This window comes from Balearica regulorum, chromosome 1 (genome assembly GCF_011004875.1).
Source record: "Balearica regulorum gibbericeps isolate bBalReg1 chromosome 1, bBalReg1.pri, whole genome shotgun sequence".
Taxonomy (NCBI): domain Eukaryota; kingdom Metazoa; phylum Chordata; class Aves; order Gruiformes; family Gruidae; genus Balearica; species Balearica regulorum.
Window position 1 is genome coordinate 197,712,377 of NC_046184.1, and position 25,249 is coordinate 197,737,625.

Genomic DNA, 25,249 nt, shown 5'->3' on the forward strand with positions numbered 1-25,249 from the left:
GTATATTTCTGAGTCTTTACAAAGCAGCAGATTGCCTCCCTTTTCCTGATCTTTCAAGTAGGAGGTAAGAAACTTTATTAAACATTACTGCTGGAGACTGTGGTAAGCACTGGAGAAAGAGTCTCCCAACATCTGTAAAAGGACAGCCATTTGCGTGCATGGCCTACACCCAAAAGTTCATCACGTCAAACCACATTTTTCAAATGTACTCCAAGTGCTGACTTTAAAGCCTTTGTTTTCCAAGTGCCCTACAACTTTTTTGGTTTATTTTGCTGGTTTTGTTATTTTTTAATAAATGTACCAAAAAGCCGTAAGGGAGAAAATGACTATTCAAGTATTTACCCATTGTTTGGAAATCCTGAGAAATGTGCTTATAAATTAAAATCTTTGGAATTTGATTTATTCATTTCCAAGACCATTTCTCTTGCACTGCGTATTTTCACAAACTCCAAATGCTCACAGCCTTTTATGTTTAAAATGGTAGAACAATTACACTGTGTATATGAATTTAAAATATATATGAACTCCACAGTACTGGATACATACCACCATGTCTGTAAGGCATAATCAACCTCTGCAATATGTTTTTCTTTTAGTAATTAAGAGATGTTAATTCTTGGTACAACTGCGGTCATCTAAATTGAACTGATATATGGGCACAAAACTTTCACCTTTGAGAACTGTCTAGCCATTTAAAAATACTACTACATGAGAATAAAGCCTCAAATCACTGTTATCTTCAAATAACTGGGAAAAAACCCTAAGAATAAGCAAAAAATTAGAGGAAGTGGGATACAACCCGAGTCACTGCTGAACTACATATTCTCCCCTCTGCAACATAACATAACCGGTTATCAATGTGAAAAGACAATATGTTTCTCCTCCATAAATCGAAATACTTAGTGTGATCTGGTGGTACAAAGTATATATTGCTGTTAATATGACTGTGGTGGTGTCAGCAATTACCTTTCCAACTTTTGCTTCTAGCAGCTCACTCTGCACCCCTGACAGCTGAGGGTGTCTAATATCTATTTTGCAGAAAATGCAATTTCTTTCTCAGGTGTTTTCATGTGTTAAATCAGTAGCACATAAAGTTTGTGTCAGAACATATGAGATTGCTAGGTACAGTAGAAAACTTATTTCCCTACTTCACTTCTAACTTGTACTTTTAACCAAATTCTTTCCCAGACATGTTCTGGGAAGAAGAACACTGTATTTTAAGATATTCTCCTGTTCAAATCCAACTATAGAATGCATCCATCCCACCCAGGCTATGAAATTTGCTTTGTCTTTTCAACAGAAGATGAAAGTAGAAAGTATCTCTTTTGTATTCTGTATATGCAGTCCCATTTCATCTTTAGGACTAACCAGTTACAGAATAAAAACAACCTGGTGCAGTATTTGAGTCAAGTCAGTTTTTGACAGTTATTGCTTGTCACACACTCTACCACTCTCAGTTCCAAAATGCTTACACAAGGCATTACCCACGTAAGCAGAAGAAGAGTTTGCATTGCCTGAACGCACACCATTTTCAGGTGGGTAACTACTGCCATTACCTGTTTTCTAAAAAAGGAGAGGAAGACCATATACCCTTTAGAATCTAATCGTATATTCCCTAGTTAAATAACAATGGCATATATCTAAATACACGAATAAGTGTGTCTGAAGGTTGTTTCTTTAGCCAACAGAGAGTAACCCACTTTCATTAATCAAAAGTGTAACTGAACACTGTGAATCCAATGCATATTGGGATCTGTTCTAAAAGGTTCAAACACGATCCCACAGTTGTTGTGTGATAAGCCTGTAGATTGATGCATGATTTGGTTTTCGGTATAGATTGAAACAAGACAGTGTGGAAGCTCCATCCTGTAACCATGACCAGAGAGGCAGGACTGAGGGCTGGTGGGGTAGCTGTGACACTTTATGCCCTCACCCGGGCAGGGAACATACATGCTCCTTCAGCTACACACTGTTGGCACACTATGTATTCCCAGTGTTATTGTCATGTACACCCACAATCACTGAAATTAATGCAGTACTACATATAAATTTGTATTAATCCCAGTAAAGCAAGAAGTGAACTGTAAATCAGTCATAAAAGAGTTTTTGCCTCCCTCTGATTCAATGAGAAGTAATTTCTAACACTTCACTCTCTATCCTAGTTATTTCCCTCTTTGTCCTGGTTCAGTGCTATGATAAAACCCAGGAGCAGACCAAAAGTTTGCATGATGATTGCAAGCCTGTATCCTAAATTTGTTAATACAAGCTTTGATAAACATCACTAATAGTCTATGCAGTAGATTTTCAAGAGCTGTTTTTTTCTTGCTTCAAAAATGTTTTGTAAGGATAGCAACAGTACTCACCTACCTCACTTGTGTCTGCAGACTGGATACTGTTTCGTCATCAGAATCACAGGGTATAATTCTCAGTCACAAAGTTTTTATAGCTTTAGACAACATGGGTTGTATATTCAAATAAAAATTATATAAATGAATGATACATTACGAAACCTACTATATTTGAATATCAAATTATGTGCAGGATCATTTGCTTAAATTGCTTAAAAAGGAAGTTTTTGAATTGGCCAAATAACCTATCCCATCCAGAGAGCTAGATGTTCCAGCAGCAACAAAAAATTCAATAAAATTTTAGTACCCTTCCCTTGTTGCTTCCTGGCCTACAATTAAAATACAAAATAACAGAGTAAGGAAAATTAAATCCTGATGGTGATATACATCTCCGCTCTTCAAAATATCTGTAATGTACTAACATTTTTTGTTACTGAATGTGAAAAAACATAAATGTTAAGGAAATTCTTCCAGCTATTAGAAATTCCATGCAGAGAGAGCCTGCTTCTAAGATGTGACTAATAAAATATCAGTACTGAAAGAGATCTGGATATACAAGTGTGTGTGTGCACATGCATTCAACACTGGAAGAATTTATTACATTAAATTTTGAAAAGGTTATTTCTGAATTGAGACATAAATGAAATGAGAAATAAAACACCAAAGTCCCACAACTTTCAGATAATAATCTAATCACAACTTTCAAATAATCTAAAAATCAATGAACATGTAAAATTGATGACACTTTATTTTGGTATCCATTTTGAAGAGTGACAAAGGACTTGATCTTTTGGCACAGGTCTTAAGTATGTTACATACTTAAGCCCTAAAATACGTAATTTTTAAATCCAAGGTCTCTATCTGGAAAACTAGAGGCCTGGATTAGATTACATACTTCAGGTTCTATCCCATGTTTAACTTTTTATTTGCACTGTACAGAAAGTATCTGCCACACTGAGTAACACTGTGCCTAAAGTCACCATATAGATGTACAAATCTGGAGAAGGATACTAAACTTTGTTCTTCCTGTAAATTAGTCAGAGTGGCAGAGAGGGGCTTCCATCTTCTCTTAAAAGGCTCCTGACAACAAAAACCTATGATCTTATTTTAAAACTAAATTGAGGGAGGAGAAATCACGAGCATGGCTTATAACACCTTCCAGATGCAACTCTTGAAAGAGGAGGTAATGATGGGGTATCTGCCCTCTGTAAAAGCTTAAGAACCCTTTGCCAAGAAGCACAAGATAGAGGTCCAATTGCCTCCTCTGACACCTCCATGGAGGTTGTTTTAGCCACTAGGCTATAAGGTGAGCTGGGTAAAAGCTTATTCTCTTCAGATGAATGTGCCCAGTTGTAAAGATTCAGCAGAAGTAGTAAAGATCCCTCTTCTCATAGCCAACAGTCATGTGAAATGTAGAATGCAGCAAAATTAAATAAACAATACTCAGGCTTGCCCATCACTTATTTTTTTCCTGTTTATAATTTAGTTAAAATATCACTAATTTTGGTTAAATTCTCCAGGCAAGGCATGTACTTCTGAATGTGGGGTGGGTGTGGTGGGCTGTTGTTTTGGGGTTGGTGTTTTTTTTTTGGGGGGGGGGGGAGGGGTGTTGGGGTTTTTTTATTGTTTTTTTAAACATAACTGTTAGCCATTTCCACATATTGGAGGGGAGAGGGGGGCACAGAAATATATCTGTGCTGTGGAAAACACAGAGTGTGTTTATGTAATTAAGTTTGTTTCATAATACTTACACACAACTGGGCTGAATTACAATTCTGAATTAAGGTGGCAGTTAGACTTGCATAACCAACCCTACCAGTATTTTCTAACCTTTTAATGTTCAACTTTGCAACCTCAGCATCTTTTAAAAACACTTTTTTGGGTAAGTAATCTGAAATACATGGGATTAAATATAAATTTTCATAATTTTATAACATATAGCCTTAACACCTTTAGAAGCTGGACATTTATCACCAGCTTATTGTAATACTGCAAATATCAAAGTAAATGTCATTATTTTCTATAAAGTAAGTTACCTACTGTGCCATACTAAGCACACACATGAAAACTATACTACAGATGAAAAAGCTGTAGCTTTGAAGTCAGAAATAATAATAACTTATAAAAAGCAGTTTTGCAGTTTTTAATTCACGACTTAAAAGCTTTGGGGATAAAGTCAAGTCATACAGAACAAAAGGCTGCTGCATACAAGATCCCTGCTTTGTTATATTACCTAATCTGAAACATAACATCTCTCCTTTTTAACAGAAGTCAATAGGAATTAGTCATGGAATACAGAAGACACTCTGAAAGATTATATTTGAAAAGTCAAGCTCTATTGTGAGATTCATCTGACCAAAGCAAACATCTGCTTCTGAGGGAGTCACCTGAACTTTCTCTACACAGTGGTGATGGGGAGGAGAAGAGCTCTTTTAGGGTACAATTAATCTGATTTGTTTTAAACACCTCCCTTGATCATTTCGCTCCACTGACTACAGAGCGAGCCTAAGGTGACCAGCTTATAGACGTAGCCATTCTAGTTAGATATCCACAGTCAAGAAGGAGGCACCCTACTCTGGGTTTGTCAAGTAAGGACATGGGATTGTGGACGCCTTTGACTAGTTTGACTTTAAGTTCTCTGTTTCAGTTCATTAACTGTATAACAGACATTACACATTTTACATCATTTCTATTGTAAAGATGAAAGTCAGCAACAACTGCAAAATTTGTAACAACTGCTTTACAGTGGCAGAACCACAGAAAAGCCCAGTGGTAATTAGTAACTCACATTCTGCATGGAATATAAAATAGTGTGTAGCAAATAAGGCCAGACATAAAATTACAGGTTTTGCCTATCCTGTGCTTTAAACAAACAAAGGCCCAGTGGGCAATAACATATGCAACAATGTAAATAAAACCTGTATCAGAGTGACTATGTACAAAGGAATCTAATTATGGTTGCAGGCCTCAATTCTGGCACACTCTTAACTTTGGCAAGTTTTCTTAGAATGGGGGCTTCAGTTTGTAAGAAACTTTTTATCAAAGAATAAGAAAAGTATTTTTATTAATTTTTAATTTATACTTTTATTTATTTATCAGGAGTAAAAAAATAAAAATAATTTATACTCTAAAACTTCAATTTTCCTCCTTAAAATTAATTAAAAAGGTAAGAGGAAGATCAGGTTTTAGGAAGATAGATACAATCATTCAATGTTCAATTTGCAGTTTTTATCTAACCTGATATTGGCATCTAGATGAAACTCTTACTTCAGAAGTCTGAAGGTCTAAAGACAAAGTCAGAGCTACTGACCTTAGGCTCTCTTTCTAAAACGGAGCCAGAAATAGAAATCTCCAGAGAAGTAATTAATCTGAAATGACTTGAAAGACTGCTTAGTGTTAGTCATTGACGCCTGAACTCTTGAGGTATCTAATTCTCTCCACTGATTATCAGTAGGAGTTTGGGCTGACAACTTCAGTGTTAAGCATTAACTTTTACATGCCTAAATTAGGGTGCATTAATTCCAGCCCGCGTTTCCACATGCAGATATGGTAACTATAAATTACATTCAGTAGTATGCACACACAATTATACCACTGGACTTAAATGAAACTTTATTAAAACTGGTGGATACAACCCTTTATTTAAGAAAGCTATAACAAAGAGCTAATCTTTTTAAGAAACGGTCACAGCTTATACCTCAAAGGCACATGTCACTGCCCAAAATAACATGTGAGATCACTCTATGATCTTTGTAAAAGAGGAGGTTGGCAGCGCACTGCTTTAGCACAAGTGAACCAGTAAGAGTGAGAATGTGTGAGGCCTACCACCCAAAAAATTAAAGGCGAGCAAAGTAGAGGACAACAACTGGAAGGGTACAAGCTATCAGTGGAAACATTAGGTCCTTCTTCTCTTAGGTTGTTTCCAGCTCATGACATGTTAGTTTATAATGAAAGGCCCTTACTGCACAACTCCTGTTATAAGGCTATTGCATCTTACTCTATTTCGAATACATTCTAGTCCTCTGGAGTGATAGTTCAGCATTCTTTCACTTGACAATGATTTCCTTAATAGAGAGTTGGCAGCATGGAAAATTTCAGCCTAGAAGGATTCCCTGTTTTCTACTGTATTTTTTTTAAACAAGAAACTTAACAGAAACACAGCATAAGTATTTTGTAGCTAAGCAACATAGCCAATAGTATCTACTAGCAAAAGTAGATTAAAAAAACCCAACACACTACTGTACATTTGCTTAGCAGTGTTTTATACTGTCACAGCTTGGACTCTCTGTCCCCAAAAGCCATAGCAGTCAGCATGTATTTATACCGTAGGCACCAAAACTCAGTGCTGTTAAAGTGGTGTTAATGCAACCATTCCCAGAATTAGCTGGGTCATTGAACGACATAAATTCAACCAATATTTTCAGTCTGAACACAAAGTAAAAGCATGTTAATAAGTGTATATTTTTAAAACAGTCATATGGTTCTGTAATTAGAAAATGTCTAAAAAACAGTAATAAAAAATTACTGCAAAGCTGTAACTACTACTCATTTTTTCAGATTATCCCCAAACACAATAAAGTAAAAGTTAACTGAAAAAATGTTTTGCAGCTAAAGCTGCAATGTATGCAATACTGGAATAAATTTTGATCAACCTAATGTCCAAGTTAAATAAGAACTTTGCAAACCCACTCCATACAACGAACAGATAATTACTTATAGCCACTGCAAGATTGGGCTAAAGGGCTAGCCACATTAGTAAGCACATATAAGAAAAAAAACCATAGGAAATAGTACTTATTCAGTATAGGTCAACGATTAGCCCCTTCTCTGTAACTCAGGAATTTCAAGTTCACTTTAATCTAGTGTAATTGAGCTAACCAGCTCTTACATTAAAAAGTAATGATTAAGTTAAATTTCTTGCAGACATTCTGTACCTAAAACAAACATGCAGTATGCCTCTGGCAAAGAAGGATACTAATTATAGGATTGACTCATAAGATGAAAGGTTGCACAAGTTACTACTAGAAACAAAAGTATGGTAAACTGGTTTGAAAAAACATATTGAAATTCTCATACTCTGCAGTTGAGAATTTTATTTTCTAACTGTACTTAACAGTGTCAAGAAACAAAACTAAATATGCTTGCAAACTGCTTGTTCATATTTTAGATGAACAAACTAGAAGTGAATACTGCAATGACAAACTTCATCACTGTATACACTAAGGAATTTTTTAACCTAATAATGAAGCGAGGTCTCTACAGTGAATTTTTACTACACAAAAACATGCAAAACTAGTATTTTGGTCACTCTCAACTTTCTTTTTTTATATAAAACATGCTCTTAAAATGGATATTTAAGGATTCATTGCATTGTCAGGCAATGAATCCCTAACGTCACTCTTACTGCCACAATTCATTCCCTGATTTAAAAGGAACGATAAAAGAAACACATCACCAAGGCTCCAGACGTCTGTGGGGAAGGATATGCAAGTTCAAAAGTAGTTTTGTATTTCAAACTGAAGCTTTCACTAGGATTAGCAGATAGGGTTGCCAGCTGTGAGTTACAACAAAGATACGAAATCTGCCCTATACATTACTGTGTACTGATTTGATATAACCTTCTGAATGCCAGATGGGCACCATTTGTGTAAACTCCTATTAACACTTGCCTGTGATGTGAATTCATGAAATAAATGAAATTTGATTCAATTTATTTTAAAATATCACAAGTTGACATTTTCATTTGCAGCTATACATTTTTCATCAGATTGTAGTAAGCAATGACGAATGTAATTTCAAGAGATTTACACTGGAATATTGTGCTCTCTCCAAAAAACATGAATACATGCTTTAGTAGATAAAAATAGATTACACACAATTAGTGCAATTCTCATGCTGAAACTAGAAAGCCAACGCCTTTCAGTGCAATTCAACTTGGTCAAATATCACCTCAGCTTCATATCACCTACTTAAAACTTTACTGGATTATGATCATATGTATTTCATATATTAAATTTTCAGATATTATAAACACATAGTGTTGAAAAACAACATTTCCATTCCTAATTTATTCTATGATTTCTATTTGTATGATGGAAGCCATTTACATTACGTCTGCTTGCTCTAAAAATCATTTAATATTTATATTGCTAACAGCTTTCTAAGTAGGGACTGCTAATACTAAACTTCTAGATTTTCTATTAAAGTAGATGCATTTTTAAATTTCAAACTTCTAGTATTCAAATTTTCCTGTTCCTCACCCAATAATAATAAATGTACACCTTCAAGAGGTCCAGAAATTACCATTTGTTTTACATCATTTTCCTTTCTGTTGATTTTCTGCTGTTGACAAACATGGTAGGAGCTTACGCTACAACATTCTCAGTAAGCACACTAATGTGACTCCCTGTTCACTACTAGATCACTTGTTTTCATAGAATCAGAAAATTCCTTGTCTGAGGTATCTGTTACTCTGTCAGCATGGATAGAAATTAGTCATGAGGGTCAAAAGGATTTAAGTGTAATAAATTACAACAGTATTGTATATACTGTGTTGACTTAGGAAACCAAACTGAAGAAAATGCAATTCTAATCTTGTCATGTATCTTAAAAAGTTTGATGTTTAAAATATTATGAGGTTTGCAATAACACTTGAATTTACAATTCTGAAATTATTTTTAGCAGCTAGAGATGACAATTCTCACACCTTCGGCCACTGACAACATACAGCATGCTTCAAATATGGAATAGCTAAAAACAACTGAAGACAAATTCTCTGTTCTCAGAAACCTGGCCTTCAGTGGCCAGGAAGGAAAAAGGAGTTTCCCCCCAAAGAATGCTAAGCTACCAAGAACGAAAATTCTTTCACAGATCCAGAGACCAGTATGACGCAGGCATTAAAGAAATGATTCACATGCTCAATGGTAACCACCAAACACTCCTACAGGTGTTCAGCCAACAAGCCCAATTCAGCTCAATCCAGATAAATCTAGAACTTAAACAATATGAAAGTAGAATGACAGGAAACGTTTGCTTATCAGTAAGAAAGCACTTCCTATTGAGAACCTCTGACAACCTCAGGCACGCCTGTGAGGGTCAATCAGCATAAGGGTGGAACACACCACAGGATTCTGGAAGAGGAAACATTATAGCAGCATCCCATCTGTGTAACATCACAAGCTTCCACAAAGTAACAGCAGGAAAGAACTAGAAAGGGTTGGTTTGGTATTTTTGCTCTGTTGGAAGAGCTACAGCATTCCTTCATTTTTCAGCTAGCAGTAGAAGCAGTGATCTTCATGGGTCTTTACCATCAGAGACAGTAAACTGTGAATTCCTAAAAAAGTACAAATGTCTTAATTGGCATGTTAAGATAAAATGAGTATTCTACCTCCTTATTTATCACTTAATAGCATCAACAGTATTTTTCATAAAATGTATAGATATATGACTGTCCCCCCGATCAAAGGAAAAAATATTATTTTCAGAGCCACATAAAAAGCCTAGCCTTTAGTTTTGCCATGACAGAGTGAGGTTACAATATTGTTTATTTACTCAAAGACATGTTTTTCACTGTCTATGTATCAGTTTGGGCTTCCTTCTGCCATTATGTACCACCTCAATCAGACAGATTTTGCATACATCAAACTCTTCACTATGAAACTTTCTATCTACATTTTGACCCAAACTTTCACAATTCATCTGACACAGCCTTAATTATGGCAACATGCGTAAAATCAATCCGACAAACCATGTTTTGCCGAAAGAAACATCACATATTATAATTACCATATATAATAAAAGAAAGGTTTAACAATTTTCTTGAAAAATTACACAAAAGGGGGAGTCAAAGCATATCCTTCTATAGAGCCTGCAGAAAGAAATATCTCCAAGAAGTATGCATTAAATCCAACTTCTGTTTGCCTTTGCACTGCTACTGCAAAGCTTATGTTAGTAAAGCACACCTTGATCTACCATATGCCACAGAAATATTTATTTGTATGTCAGGGATATTTTGTGTTTATAAAGCTGCTCAGAAAATATTTTCATTAAAGAAGTACAAATACAATCAAGGAAAGACAATACTTTTCTGAATGAAAAGGTACAAAACCCACACCAGTTAATATAGCAGAAACATCTTTTCATGATTCTTTTGTGCAGATTCATTCCCTAACGTCCAAGATTACTCACTACAGTGTATTATGTAGTGCATTAAACTTTTTCGGTTCAATAAATCACATTTTAGAATGTATTCCTGTCCTGGTTTCATCTGGGATAGAGTTAATTCTCCTTCTAGAAGCTGGTATAGTCTTGTGGTTTGGATTTAGGATGAGAATAACATTGATAACACACTGATGTTTTTAGCTGTTGCTAGGTAGTTGTAGTGTCAACACCAAGTCAAAGACTGTTCAGCTTCCCATGTCCTGCCAGGTGCAGAAGGAGCTGGGAGAGCACAGCCAGGACAGCTGACCCAGACTGGCCACAGGGATATTCCCTACCACACAACATCGTGCTCCGTACAGAACTGGGGAAGCTAGCCGGGAAGCGGGATCACTGCTCGGAAACAGACTGGGCATTGGGTTTTGTTTTTTGCCTTCCACATGTGGTGAGCAATTGCATTTGTGCATCACTTGGTTTAAATATTATTATTAGTTATTACAATCATTAGTCTCTTCCTTTGTTATTCTATTAAACTGTCTTTATCTCACCCCATGAGTTTTTTCCCATTCTCCTGCCCATCCCCTTGAGCAGCAGGGGGGTACAGGTCAGCAAGTGGCTGTGTGGTGCTTAGTTACCGGCTGGGGTTAAACCATGACAATTCCTGATGCTTGTATTTACAATTACCAAGTTTCATCCCATTACTCATAAACCAGTTTCTTGAAAACTGTCACATGCTTCCCTTCCTGTTGATCACACTTTTTATTTGGGGGAGGGAAAAGAAAAAAAAAAAAGAAAAAAGAAAAAAAGATCAGAGGTAAAGCTTTTCCCTGTTTCTATTTTTCTTCCTTTTTTTTGATATGCATTGATTTTTGCTAAACTTTGCAGAGCCATTACAGAGCCAGATTCAGCTTCTTAAATTTCCATTGGATGATATCAGCAGACCTACTCTATAATTTGCTGGTCAATCTTAACACATCTAGTAATACAAAGGTAGCAAGAAGCAAACCAGAGGACTGCCCATTAAAGATTAAAGAGCAGAATAATCAAAATAGAAAGTCTGACCTAGTCACCTGTACTTCACACAAACACATAAAGCAGGAATTAGGGAGGAAAGTTTGGTTGATTAGTCAGATAATCATTTAAATGGAAATTCACTAATTTACAGCTTAATCTTTACTTCAAAAATACAACTCTAATTCTTAACTATTTGAAAAAAATTCCATTCAATAAAAGAATAGTCTTGCTGGTATACTTTCATCAGCATATCCAATCAGCAAAGATAGCAGATATTCTTTTACCTTCTTTTTGAAAAGCTGTATTAAATTGGAATTTATTTTTTAACCATCACCTGTGGTTGCAGTCAGAATGGGAGAATTATGAACAGTGTCATTATCTTAAGAAGGTAGTGTAAAGCTGCAATGTGTCCAAGCCACCTGGACCCAGAATGAGTGAAATACTCCTGGAGACCATAGTCTATGAACGGTTGTAGGTCCCTTGGACTTTTAAGCGTTTGCACAGTTGGGTAGCTGTTGAGCAGAACAGTTGGTGATGCAATTTTGGAGTCAAGATCCTAGGTCTATTTGGCTATTTAAGCCTTAAGTACTTCTAAAAATCTGAGAAGGCTAACACTGAAGTACAGACAACAGGAGTTAGTGAAAGCAAATTGGAAATGTTTATGTAAAAAAAAGGGCTATTCTCCGATCTAGACAAGGAAAAATTTTGAACATGATTAAACTATGCAACGAATCTAAATTTCCTCTCCATTAAGTAACATTTCAGAACTATCATAACTGATCTTAGTGGTATATTCTGTGATTAAAAGAAGGAAAAAATCTGCCCCCTCTTTGTTTGCAACTTTTTGTTTTAGGAGGGGAGCCCAGCATGTAAAGTGAATTCGGAACATGAAGAAAAGGAGCTGTTTGACTCTAAGTCATACACGAATCTTTCCCCAACGGGTCAGAAGTATCACAATTACCAAGGACAAGGAATTGAAAACATTTATGTTTTCTAGGTTAACTCTCTTTGCTCTATGATGAACGAAAGCAATAAAACTTTATAAGACATGAATAGCAATTCTCGTATCTCTGAAACACCTAGTCAAATTTGTTTCAGACTTCCTGAAGACAAGTTACTCTACCATCAGGTCACATATGGAAAATATCAGACTGACTTACTGCATTTTTACAAAAGTGTACATCTCAGTTATGAGACAATGGAAAGCTAATGTCTCTGTAATAAAACAGTACTGAAATTTATAAGCTAGTGATGCTATTAGCTGTACTTAAATTAGCTGTCATTCCTTATGACTTTTGAGAAAGGTTTATACAATATTCCAGCTGCTTTCTAGCACAGTGTCCAACATGTCAAAAAGGATTATGAGAGATGCTGTGAGGTAAGTCTAAATCACAAAAATACTGAAGCAAGATGGACATATATGTTGGAATAGAACCAAATAATTAAGACTGGTTTCACTTGTTACATACTTTCAGCTGTCAGTTGCCTCATATGCACATATGCAGCCTACCTTCAAAGGCTGCTTTGCTTTAGTAATACAAAGTTTACTGTATAAAGCAACCAAATAAAAATTACAGAAAAACTTAATAGCTAGAAAAACTTTATCTGGAGTCTGATGGCTTTCAAATCACAAAATTCTGTAAACAGAATGAAGAAAGTAAAACAAGTAAATTAAAATTCCACTATGTAAACAGAGGAACTAATGTGGAATTGAATGTCATCCAAAAATTACTCTCAAGTTAAAATGCTGTATTTATGTTTAATTAAATAATGTAAAAAAACTCCAGCAAAGCTGAGACAGTGGGAATTTTTCTCTTTTACCACGAGTGAAAGTATCTTACAGAATATATACATAGCCAGTAAGCTTCCAGCTTCCACCCCCTTTTAATCATGTGTTTTGTCACCCTACAATATTCCCTTGTCGACTGTAGTACCTAGCTTTTTATCTTCTTTGTTCTGAAGTATAGTCCTTGCATACTCCAAGGATCCATTACACTCACATGAAAGTTTACAAAATCACAGATCCTAATCTTGTGCATTTAAGTAAGTAGATTTATACCAAATTTTACTGTTCCTATACTAGCTACTTTTAACACCAGGAAGAAGGAAATACCACCAGATTTTATCCCTTAAATAGCACCTTTCATTAGTGAAACAACATATCTTGTAGGTTTAGAGTGAGACTCAGCCGCAGTTTAGGACACATATTTAATTCTCAGAAAAACAATTCTGTAAATATACAGAAGCAAACTAATAAAAAAGAAATATCTACAGAAGAAAACTGTAAAGGGAGCTTTGCGATCAGTCTTAGTGGAGGTAGACAAAGTGTTGTAGAAGTCCCTTAAAGAAACAAAAATTAAAGGAGATAAGATATGGATGCCTCACATGAAAATGTAATGTTTTCACTATGATCTGCTGTATGTATTTTGTCTCAACAAGCCATAGTCTGTACTTCTATTCTTTGTCTTCATAAAAACTACTTATTTTCTAGTTCAAGATATTCTTTCTATTTGAAACCACTATCACTGAAATGAGTATTTCAAAACATGGCTCATGCCAAAAAAAGTAGCAATTTTAAACTGAAGTGCAGGTTTATTTCAAACGCACATGATGTTACAATCAAACTGTAGATATTTCCACTGCTGTGACTTATTCAACAAAACATTTCTGCTTCATTGAAGCAAAGAATGCGTTTATTTCCTGGAACATGTAAAGGCTAGCTTCCCAAGCTCCACACGGAATGGTATCCTGCCCCTGTCCTGTCTCTCCCCAGCTTCCCATGCTCCTTGCTTTATGTCATGAAGACAAGCAGAAGTAATCCTGAAGAAGGAAAAATTAGTTTGGCTGGACATACTGTGCTATTATTATTATGTTTTAAATATAATAGTGTAGTTAATTACAAAAAAAAAAAAAAGACAAAGCTGTTCCTTTGGTGGTGGTTTGGCTGTAAAACGCTCTTGGCGCCTATGTGTTCATTTCCTCTCTTCCTTGACTCCTACAATTTATTCCAATTTAACTGTCTGTACAGCCAAATTCTAGACTGAATTTGCACGTAACAGGGAAACACCACTGACTGCAGGTTGGTCCAGAAAGGAACAGCAATGTGGAAGTACTAGGAACTATTTTTTTAATACAACTCGAAAAAGTTCAATGTCACAGGTCACAACAATACAACAGGAACCACTTGTAGGAACAGTTGACATAGCCAAGCTGATAAAAATTAAGCAACAGAGTTATTTTATCTGCCATCTTCTTATGACCAAAAGAAGATAAGGAATATGGTTTCTAATGGTTTTTTGCTTATTTGCTAAGACAGACTAGCTGAAAACATAATGCTTGCTCAAAGAAAGCAGTATTATCATTTGGAAAATCTTCTGCTCCTTACCCCAGCCTTTCCCACATCTCTCCTTCACTTGTGCCACCACGAGCATTTTGGGGTTAACGAACTCATTAGATTTAAAAATAACCTTAAGAAGGGAGTTATTTTAATTCTTTTTATATCATGGACAGATTCACAATGTTGCTTACTGAAGAGTTTCATTAACAGTTTTAGCACAACCATTGGGGCAGTACCACACTGGCCTGAGCGGACAGGAGAGTGAACTCTGCAACTCTAAAGTGGTGCTGAGAAAAAAGAATCATTGAACTGTATTTATGTCACTCTTTCTCTGCTGAACAGATACCAGTTTAGGATAGTCTATGCTACCTTCCATTTCAGAAATTACATCTTTGATTAATTCAGTTTTCACTCTAGTTGCCAGTTCAAAGGACTCCTGTCATTCAGTTGAGAAAAAACTGTCTTTGTATGAGAAAAAATATCTTAAGTTTAGACAGTGAACATAAATAGTAATTTTAAAAACATGCTTTCATGTCTAATTTAATGTTTAGATGCCAACCCTATATATAGGATTGGTATTTACAGTTTATTTACCTGAACTAAGCAAATTAAAATGTAACTATATCATTGTGTATTTAATTTTCTGACATCCTAAAAAATACGCATAAGTCATTGTGTCCCTTTTAAAGTTTACACAAAGGTGATAGCAATTCTCTCGGCCTCTAATACTCTCTTTACTTGTTCATTATAGAATCCTTTCAACTTTGCCTCTAGCAATTCACAAACTCATTTTCTCATGAGTAAATATTTAAACCAGATCTGTTTTAAAATGTCTACAGAAAGAAAGAAGATAAAAGCAAGTATTTAGATTTATAGCTAACTGGGTAATAATCAACTGCTACTAGTGCTGAAAGAACTTCACCCATGTCTCAGCTTTAGCATGAGCCTTTAGTCCAGGTAGGGGGCTGTGAGCCTTTGCGCCCTTATGGTAATGTTCTTAAGCAAACAAAAGATTGCTACACACCTCACAGGACAATTAATTCATTGAAACAGGACATTTAAACTTTTCCTTTTCATCTGTAATATAAGAGTTAGCTGCACTAATATTTGACTTTCTGTTTCACAGTGGAAAGAAAGGATAAGAAAGGCAGAGAATTAGAACTTAGTCCTCTGATCTTTGAGAACTTGCCCCATACACCTAATGGTCTGTCTCCATTTAACTTCAAGTAATGCATTCTTAACCATCTTAACTATCAAAATATATTCATTACTGAAATAAATGGCAAACATTTTCAGCATTAGGTGGAAAAAGCTTGCTTTCACACACCAGTTATACTTCCTTGTAGCATCATGTTTGGACTTAGTCTTAAAACTGAGATATTTTCACCTATTTGATGTTAAGTAAAACTCAAACAGATTTCAGTTCATTTACCTACTATTGTGGGAATAACTTCCTAGGCTGCTCTGAGGAAGGCATGTAGCTCTCCTGAACTGAGACAGCTTATGTTAGAGACCTGAAGAAGCAATATACAAATTTGAACAAAAGCCTTCTGAAAACCAGTGACATACGCTAATCATACTTCATGGTAGGATTTCCATTATTTAAGATTTCAAATGGCTGGTTAGAATGTAAATAAAGAACATTTTAATGATTTCAAAATTTTTATTATTGCTTCTTTAAAAGCTGGAAATAATTCCCAGTTATTACAACTTGCCACCAGAAATATGACAAATAAGCAATTGTTAACGCTGCTTCTTTTTCATATTAGAAAGTTGACATGAATAAACATAGCAAGAATAATTCACTCCTTTTATTGAATTACAAACTTGATGGGATGTAGACCATCAGTAGTCTTGAAAGAAGTAGCAAAAAGGTTTCTGTTGCAGAATAAAGAGGTTCTCTCCTTTCAAAGAGATTCTATTCCTCGCATTGGCCAAAGACAAATAGAGAAACTGATTACTAATTTTCTTCTTAATGTATATAGTACTATAAAGATACTTATCTATACTGTTCTCTCTCACTGTAACCTTAGTACAATAGTTATTTTTAAAGGTATCAACAAATTACCCCTTTTGGGTGTTGGGAAAGAATTCATAGTCACTGAGGCCTACCTGACAGTAGGCAGAAGGTCAAGGAAGACTGTCTTTCTTTTGGCATTAACACAAACCAGAAATTAAAATTAATATGACAACATCAGAAGTAGCCTCAAGACTCCCTAATCATGTGGTATGACAGGAATGTTTATCCTCAAGTGACTGGTCATATGAGGGAACTTTGCAATGATAGTGCTGGACCTGCTGAAATGTACTAACAAAATCACTTAGTAACAAGAAAACAAGCCTTTAAAAGAATTCTTCATACCTATGACTGTCATTTTTTGCCAAGCTTTCAAGTTAAAACAGAAAACATTCTAAACCAAAAAAGTTAATCCCTCTCCAGTAGGAGTAAAAGACCACTTACAGTGAGGTTCATAGGGAGGAGGAGGATCACCACAAGGAACGCACTCCATGTCTTGAAAGCCTCCAAGCTTAGTCTTCCTATAAAATCTAGAAGATAAAGGAATGAAAAAACAAGTCTGAATTAGTTATTTCTCCCTCACAAAATTAATCAGGTGTTTTAACAAAAATATCGAACTACAAACTTTGGTCAGTCTATGTCCCAATGCAAACTATCAGAAAATAGAAGAAAATAAAAGTAAACAAATGTACAATAGATATTAATTAATAGTACAGCGGTCGATCTAAAGTAAATTGAGGAAAAATTCTAAATCTGTTAGTCCAAATGCATAGTCACTATAATCATATATTCACATAAGAAATAAATAATTCTGGAGATTTCAAACAGAGATTAATATTCCGTTTTCCACATAGATCACAACATACAAGGAAAGTATAATGAGCTTACACTATACAAGCTTATTTACACATTTAAAAAATAAAAGGGAACTGATTAATCTACATAACTCTCTTAAAAGAAATAAGATATTACAAGGTAATTATCACCACTAATGGTATATAATGGACCAGACATCAATGTTTTTTGGTTAAAATCCCTAAGATATCCTCTAGCTCAGAGAAGGAAAAATCACTCATAAATCAGTTCATTTATGTACTTTTACAGAATGGCATCCACACCCCCCAAAAAATTTTTTTAAAATGGTGTGTGACAAAATCTTCAGGAAACAAGATTATTCTGATTGTTTCATAGAACAGCAAAACAGTAAGAATGGCTTTTCAAAACTGTATTTTAACAAACCAACAATCCCTCTCAGACTTTTCCTTCTCCTCCAGGAAGATCTTCACCTCCAACCAAAATCACAATGTGCATGGACTATGAATGCAAATTAATGGAGTGACTACATGAGTCCCAGTGTACAATATCCAGTTCTCTACTTTGTTTTCATATTCACACTTAAATGTATACTTTAAAAACTCTAGATAGCAAGCATTCCAAGGTATGAAAAAATGGATATTGCAAACAGAAGTATCAGTCAGATGTTTTAGGTAAGTAATAGCAATAAGAGACCACAAGCAATAACAAGTGAATAATAAAACAAAACTCTAAAGCAAACTAAACAGCTAGCTACTCATTCCTAAAGAAATTAATGCAAAAACATTAAAAAAAAAAAAAAAGGCAGGCTGTTGTACCCAAAGAGACATTTTTTTCTAACAACATTTCAAGAACTTTACTATTGAGTTTATGTTTGGAGAGCTGACTGACTACAGTGACAGGCAGAAGCCTGCATTCCTAAAACAAGGAACAAGAGTAGCACCAAATAAAAACCCCAGAATTTTAAAGTGTTATATTTCAAATTTGCATGACAGTATGGCATCCTCTAAAGAGCTTATCTATAGCAGCTCCCTAATCAAGTAGGTCAGTGTGTCTGTCTTACAACCAGTCATTAGTACTACGCTAGAATCAACACCTGTGGTCTGTTGAAGATGAGTTATGTGAACTAAGTGTTTTCTGCAGTAGTAGTGGCACATTAAAGAAAAGGTACTAACTCTACTGATGTTAAATTGCTAACACTGCAAATGCCATTAAAGCATGAAGACTGTATCAGCTAAAGCAAACAGCTTTCCAACTGCTCAAGAAACTCATGCTTTAACAATGTGAACAGAAACAGATTCATAGGCTGTAAAACTGAAGGGGCCACTGTGATCATTTACTCCGACCGAAATGTGTTAATATTTGTTTTTAGCTGACATGCTTACTGTAGTGTTTTGAAGCTGAACAATATGGAATGGCACATTGGAAACCCATGCAAAACAGAAATAAATATGATTGCTGAAAGGTAAAACATTAGCTAAACCATTTGGTTTGGCTAGTTATATTCACAGATTCACAGATTGGTAGGGGTTGGAAGGGACCTCTGGAGATCACCTAGTCCAACCCCACTGCTAAAGCAGGATCACCCAGAGCAGGTTGCACAGGATCGCGTCCAGGCAGATTCTGAATATTTCCAAAGAAGGAGATGCTACAACCTCTCTGGGCAGCCTGTTCCAGTGCTCTGCCACTCTCAGAATAAAGAACTTTTTTCTCATGTTCAGATGGAACTTCCTGTTTTCCAGTTTGTGCCCATTGCCCCTTGTCCTGTCACTGGGCACCATTGAGAAGAGTCTGGCCCCATCCTCTTGACACCCGCCTTTTAGATAAGGGTTGATAAGATTCCCTCTCAGTCTTCTCTCCTCCAGACTAAACAGACCCAGCTCTCCCAGCCTTTCCTCATAAAAGAGATGTTCTAGTCCCCTCATCATCTTCGTATCCCTGATACCCTCCATTTGCTTAGGCAGCATCTAAACTGATGGACAGGTATGAGTGGGTGGTGTGTTCTACAGTTCTGTTCCCCAAAACGTCCAGACCAGATGGCCTGTGACTCCCCTACCCATGACTCCCTCTCTCTTCATGTTTCCAGCTTTGCTGCCAGTAAAGCAGGTTGTGGAAACAGCTCTCATTTTAACATGTATTCAACATACGTATCCAGAATGCATTCTAGACCAGAATACCAAGAAGCATTCCTAGGTCCCCCAGTTTAGATTTACCCTTAATTCATGTTTTATTCTGGCTTCTTTTTTGTACCTTTCTCATCTTCCAAAATCTAGCTTATATTGTTTACACCACAAGAAGAAAAATTTCTCTCTGCTGATAGCCAAATAAGCCCTACAATACATACCTATTAATATGTAATAACAGCTTAACCAATCCACTACGTGGCTGCAGGTAGTATCAAAAGCGGTTGTGAGTAACATCCAACACCTGGGGCTGCACCTGCCAATAACTGTGACTTAAACTAATATTAGTTACCAAAGCTTCACTAAGTTTTTTTTAAATTAAAAGACCTCACTTCTGGCTTGCGAAGAATAACTGTAGGAGCTTAAACAGTCTTCAGGTATTTGATAGCTGGTTTACCAAAAAAAAAAAAAAGGTATATAAAAATAAAATAAAAAGGCTGAGATATATAAAAAATAACAAATGTATAAACTTTTAGGCATCTCTGAAATATATACCCTGCAAATACAAAGGCTGATACAATTGCAAATCAGTTCTCATAAACTAGTACTATCAATTAAACTACCAATCCACAGTTCAAAAAAGCACCAGAAACGTCTTCTAACAAATTCATGGCAGGTATTTGTAATAGTGGAACGTGGCAATGTAAAGAATAGCCTTTTAGAGATCTTAACACTTAATACTACAAACACAGAAAATTAGCAACAGAGACCTGGGGTGACTGGACAAGAAACTAAGCACAGGTCTTGATTTACAACAGCAGTTTCAGTGAGTCTCCACACTGTTACAATTTGTTCCAAAACAATTCTTTCAGATCCATTTATGACTTTCAGCCAGGATCATGCTCTGTGAATTTACCAACATGGTGAAGGAAATTCAGGAGCATAAACCACAGTCACTACTTTTGACCTTAAATTACATGTGTATGAGAATTATTACATATTTGACCTAAGGAGGGGGGAGAAAAAGCAGGCAAATAACGTGATCAGTCTTCAGGAAGGTAACTGTGTATGTTTCCTAATGTTTAATTCTTTATAACAATGAACTAAGTCACCAGTAACAATATTTTGAAGTATTTTGCTCAGGTGCTGTATAGGCAATACTCTCATAGATCAGGTAGGTAATTATCAAATCATTTTTATATATGAGATAATTAAGACTGCAATTCTGAAATTATATGCTTAGATCACACTGTAAATTGTTGGCAAGGCCAGGATTAGGACCTAGGACCTTCACACATACATAAAGGACACAAACATTTATCTGGGAAAAAATGAACAAGCAAATGTTAATGCAAATTAGTTTTGATTTTGTTCAAGTCTCATCTTCAGAAATGGACTTACCCTGGTAAACAGTCTCCACATACTGCATTGCTGGTGGCAGAACAGTTGGCCTTCTGGAACCGGTTAACTAATGCACAATCCAGACAAGGCTTGCACTTCTGAAAGCCCCAGTCTTCCTTGAATCTGTTTGGCCTGCATGTCATGCACTGTGCATCCTCCCCATATCCAAAGCCGCATTCCTGCAGGGATTAACAAGCAATAGCAAGCTATTCAGTCACTGAAAGTGTGAACAAGAAGAGAATGCTGGGATAAAATGAAGACCTAGTGTAATTATTACTGAGAGTAGGTCTTTCTAGAGACAAAAGCCATCCTTTCAGCAAGTTCAAATGTGTCTTCCACTGCTAATAATCTCCCTTACTTCTATAAGTAATACTTAGTCATCCACTTTATTCATGAAACCACTGGGTATTTGAATGATAAAGGGTTTCAAGGACTCCCACAGTTTCATTATTACTAGCTTATGGTAGAATTATTGAGCTGTCTGTTTTTTAATTAGGTCAGTCATGTGAAAGTGCAGAAACTGGGACAAGTGAAGTATAAAGGCACTTACTCAGTTACAAAACCAGCAAAGAAACACTTTGATATTAAGGTTCATAGCTAAGGTGAACAAAGTTAATTGCCGAAGAGAGCGCACTGATCTTCAAAGGCTTAGAATTTCTGTTACCAAATAAAACAGAGACGGTTAATGACCATCAGCTAGGCATGAAACGTTGCTTAGCCACTAAAAATTTCAGAAACTCAATCCACTCCAGTTCTAACAGTTCTTAAACTGTTGGAAAAGTTTAATAGCTCTGTGGATCACAGGGAGGCATGGTATTTTACTATACAAGGAATATCATTATTGTTGGTTATATATCCCAAATTTAGCTGTTTAAAGAAATTACTTCCATCCATTTGCAAAAGGACACCTAATACAACTAACAGGCTCCAGAGAGAAACGCTTCACCCAACAATATGTAATAGTTTTTGGGATGGAATTCTATGAACTGATTATCGAGAACTATCAATCTATTTGATTTTTATGTCACTATTTCTTAGGGTTATCAAGTTACTAAGAATTGCTATTCCCTTTTCTCATCTGCATATCTTATTACTTTTTTTGCAGTGCTTTGGAGTTAGATCTGATGCATTAGTGACACATCACAAAACAGCAAGAGGAATACAACAAATTGCTAGAAAGGACTTATTGGGAAGGGGGTAGGTAGAAAAGGCACAGTGTGGGGACCTCCTTCTCTGGCGTGTGGTCTCAGTGCAAGAATAGGACATGTTCCCAGTGGGAAAACTGCAGGATATCTTCAACTGGGGCAACTTAAGAGAAGGTTTCCACCAGTTTCCTTCACAACACATGCATGTTAGATGCATACAAATAACTTCTTCCAAAGTCACCCACCTAAGCAAATCTGCGGCAGTAAAAAAAGCTTTGAACTTTAGAAATGCACTCAGGTTTCTTCAACATTTGCATTGCGAAAGCATCTATGGAACAAGCTCTGTAATGGAGTTGGCCAATATGTATTTTTATAGCGCCTCTAATTTGCAATGATAAAGTAACAATAAACAACTTTAGATGCATTGTACTGGACATTTTAAGAATTTCCAATTTTCCTTTATGTTAAGAATATCTCTATTGTCCTCTGAAGAAGAACAAGCGCTCAAGTACACAGAAAATCAACAATTCTAAGAAAGCGACTACAAATGGACACTAAAAATAGTTGTCTTCCTCTGTCTCTAGACCCAGAATTTAAAAAATAAGTTTTAATTTATTTTTTTTTAGCTGAAATGTAGTTTCTTACTATTGAGTATTATGCAGATTAATAAGCAGACAGACAAATCATTACTGTTAGTAAGAACAACAACAACAAAAGCATACTACAGTTTCATAGACTGTACAGCATGCTCCTCCTGCAAGATATCAACCGTAATAAAGCTGGTAGGCAAAAAGGGATGAAAATATTTCAAATGTTTTTCAATTTACTTCAGACACAGAGTGTTTGCTATCATTTTATTTCAAACCTACCACTTTCTGCTAGGAATCAATGCCAAAATACTGGAGGTTCCAGCACTTAAATTTTATGTCACCTAAAAATATCTTACTGTGTTCAGTTTTACACTCAATTTCATTTACACACTTGTAAAACTGTATACAAAGCTACATGATTATCACCAGGGACCGGAACCAGACTAACTTACTTCTGGTAGGAGATTTTGCTCTTCCTAAGTGTAAATAAACTTTTTCATTGAATGTCATTATTCCTTAACACATTATCTCTAAATACCTACTCTTTACTCCTTCTGTTTAGATCATCCAAATAGTAGTGTTATAGGGTATATTATATAGTTTCACTCTAACCATGTATATTTGTATCTTTTGATAAATCGCTTGGCATTAGTCCCTCCCAAGTCCTAGTAAACTTTCAACTATAAGGCTTAAATTAACTTAATTATAAGTTTTCCTTTTCAGACTACCTTTGAAGTTTCTGATTAAAAACAAGCAAACACTAGGAAATAAAGTTAGAACTAAATGCTTTCAATTCACTGGCCCAAACTACCAAAGCCTGAGTAAATTGTTTCTAGCTCTATCGGATCTGCTTTGCTATAGTTGGATGTATGGACACATCTTAGTGGTCCTTTGTACCATGAAATGTTTTACTTGAAAGCTATAAAAATTGTGGATGCAATATAAAGAAATCTTCTGCCCAAGGAATTTACAGTCTCCAGTCTTTTCAAAGATGGCTTATAAGTCCTTGCCAGGAATTCTGCAGATATAATCCATAACAACTACAACTTTATGTACGTGCTTTTTATGTTCACATAATATTAGAGGTAGGTAACTGCCTGGCAGGTGCAAATAAATATTTAAGCTTGTAAACCAGGCAGAACTTCAAACAGATTTGTACTCATAATTAACCACATTTCCAAAACTGAAGGATATGATTTAGACGATGAATTCAAACCCTTTGAAATCTTGGACTTTAGCAGTCCAGCAAAGATACAAACAATCGACTGTTCATCTTTTATCAGTACATGTGCAAAACTGATGTGCACCAGTTTTCTTAGTGCTCTATTTACAAAGCTATCAAATTATATGGCTGATGAGATCTGAATAGTTCCCAACTCCCCTCTCCCCTTCTATCCTCTCACTCAAATTTTAAAAAGAGGGCTCATCTCCTGTGGCAGTTCACCTCAGGACTGCAGAAAAAAGAAATAAAACTTGTAATCTAATTAGTCAGGTTTAAAAAAAAATTTTTTTTTGTGCCAGAAAAAAAAAAAGAGCAGGTCAATATACACTATATTTATTTATTGTACTGTGAAGAACACTTAGCCCACTATTTCCTTTCCACTTCCCCTTTTCAATGCTATCACCAGTGGTTCCAGATAACATTAATTAAAAATTTCTCAAATGATACCCAGTACAAGCCATGAAAACCCAAACACTAATTTAGAAAACTGCATTAAAATTAATTGTAAAAATTCCTCAAAATTCAAATGCATTTCTGTTTTCTGGATATTTATATAGATTTCACTATCACAATATTGTGACTTCTCATTACCTTTAATGTATGTATCCCCAGAACAACTTTGTTCAGAAGTGGGTTTCACTAAGGTATCAAGTGAGATACTATCAAGTGAGATGTCTGGTCAAGGCCACCTAGGAATCTGTAGCAAACTACTGAACTAAACTCATAACTTAGTTTCAAGCTAAAAATATTAAAAGCATACAATAATACAGACACTTCTTAAAGCACTACCTTGGCATGTTAACATTTTCTTTCAGCATATACTACCCAACCACTGACTCAGACAGAACGACCAAAAGTATAGCAGACTATAAAGGGTAATGGTGTTAAGTGATACGGTTTTTCCCTAAAAGTTAAATGCAATGCAGCAAGTAAATGAACAGTAAATTAGATTTTAAACATTCTTTCAATTAAAATAACCTCAAGTTTCATTTAAAAAATGCTTTCAGGCATTATTAAGATCGTAATCTGCAAGTACATTTTAGAATTTGTTTCTAGTTCCACTGATTATCCACAACCTACGT

General features: G+C 35.6%; 1 protein-coding gene across 4 annotated transcripts in view; it reads right to left on the reverse strand.

The window, feature by feature from the left end:
- TNFRSF19 (TNF receptor superfamily member 19) overlaps positions 1-25,249 on the reverse strand; it is a 60,978-nt gene that overhangs the window by 15,378 nt on the left and 20,351 nt on the right. For all 4 annotated transcript variants that reach the window (XM_075742173.1, XM_075742175.1, XM_075742172.1 and 1 more), the window contains 2 exons: positions 21,211-21,389; positions 17,318-17,403 (listed from right to left, as the gene is read on the reverse strand). In XM_075742173.1, the coding sequence (XP_075598288.1) occupies positions 17,318-17,403; positions 21,211-21,389 (265 nt within the window). The remainder of the gene's footprint in view (positions 1-17,317; positions 17,404-21,210; positions 21,390-25,249) is intronic.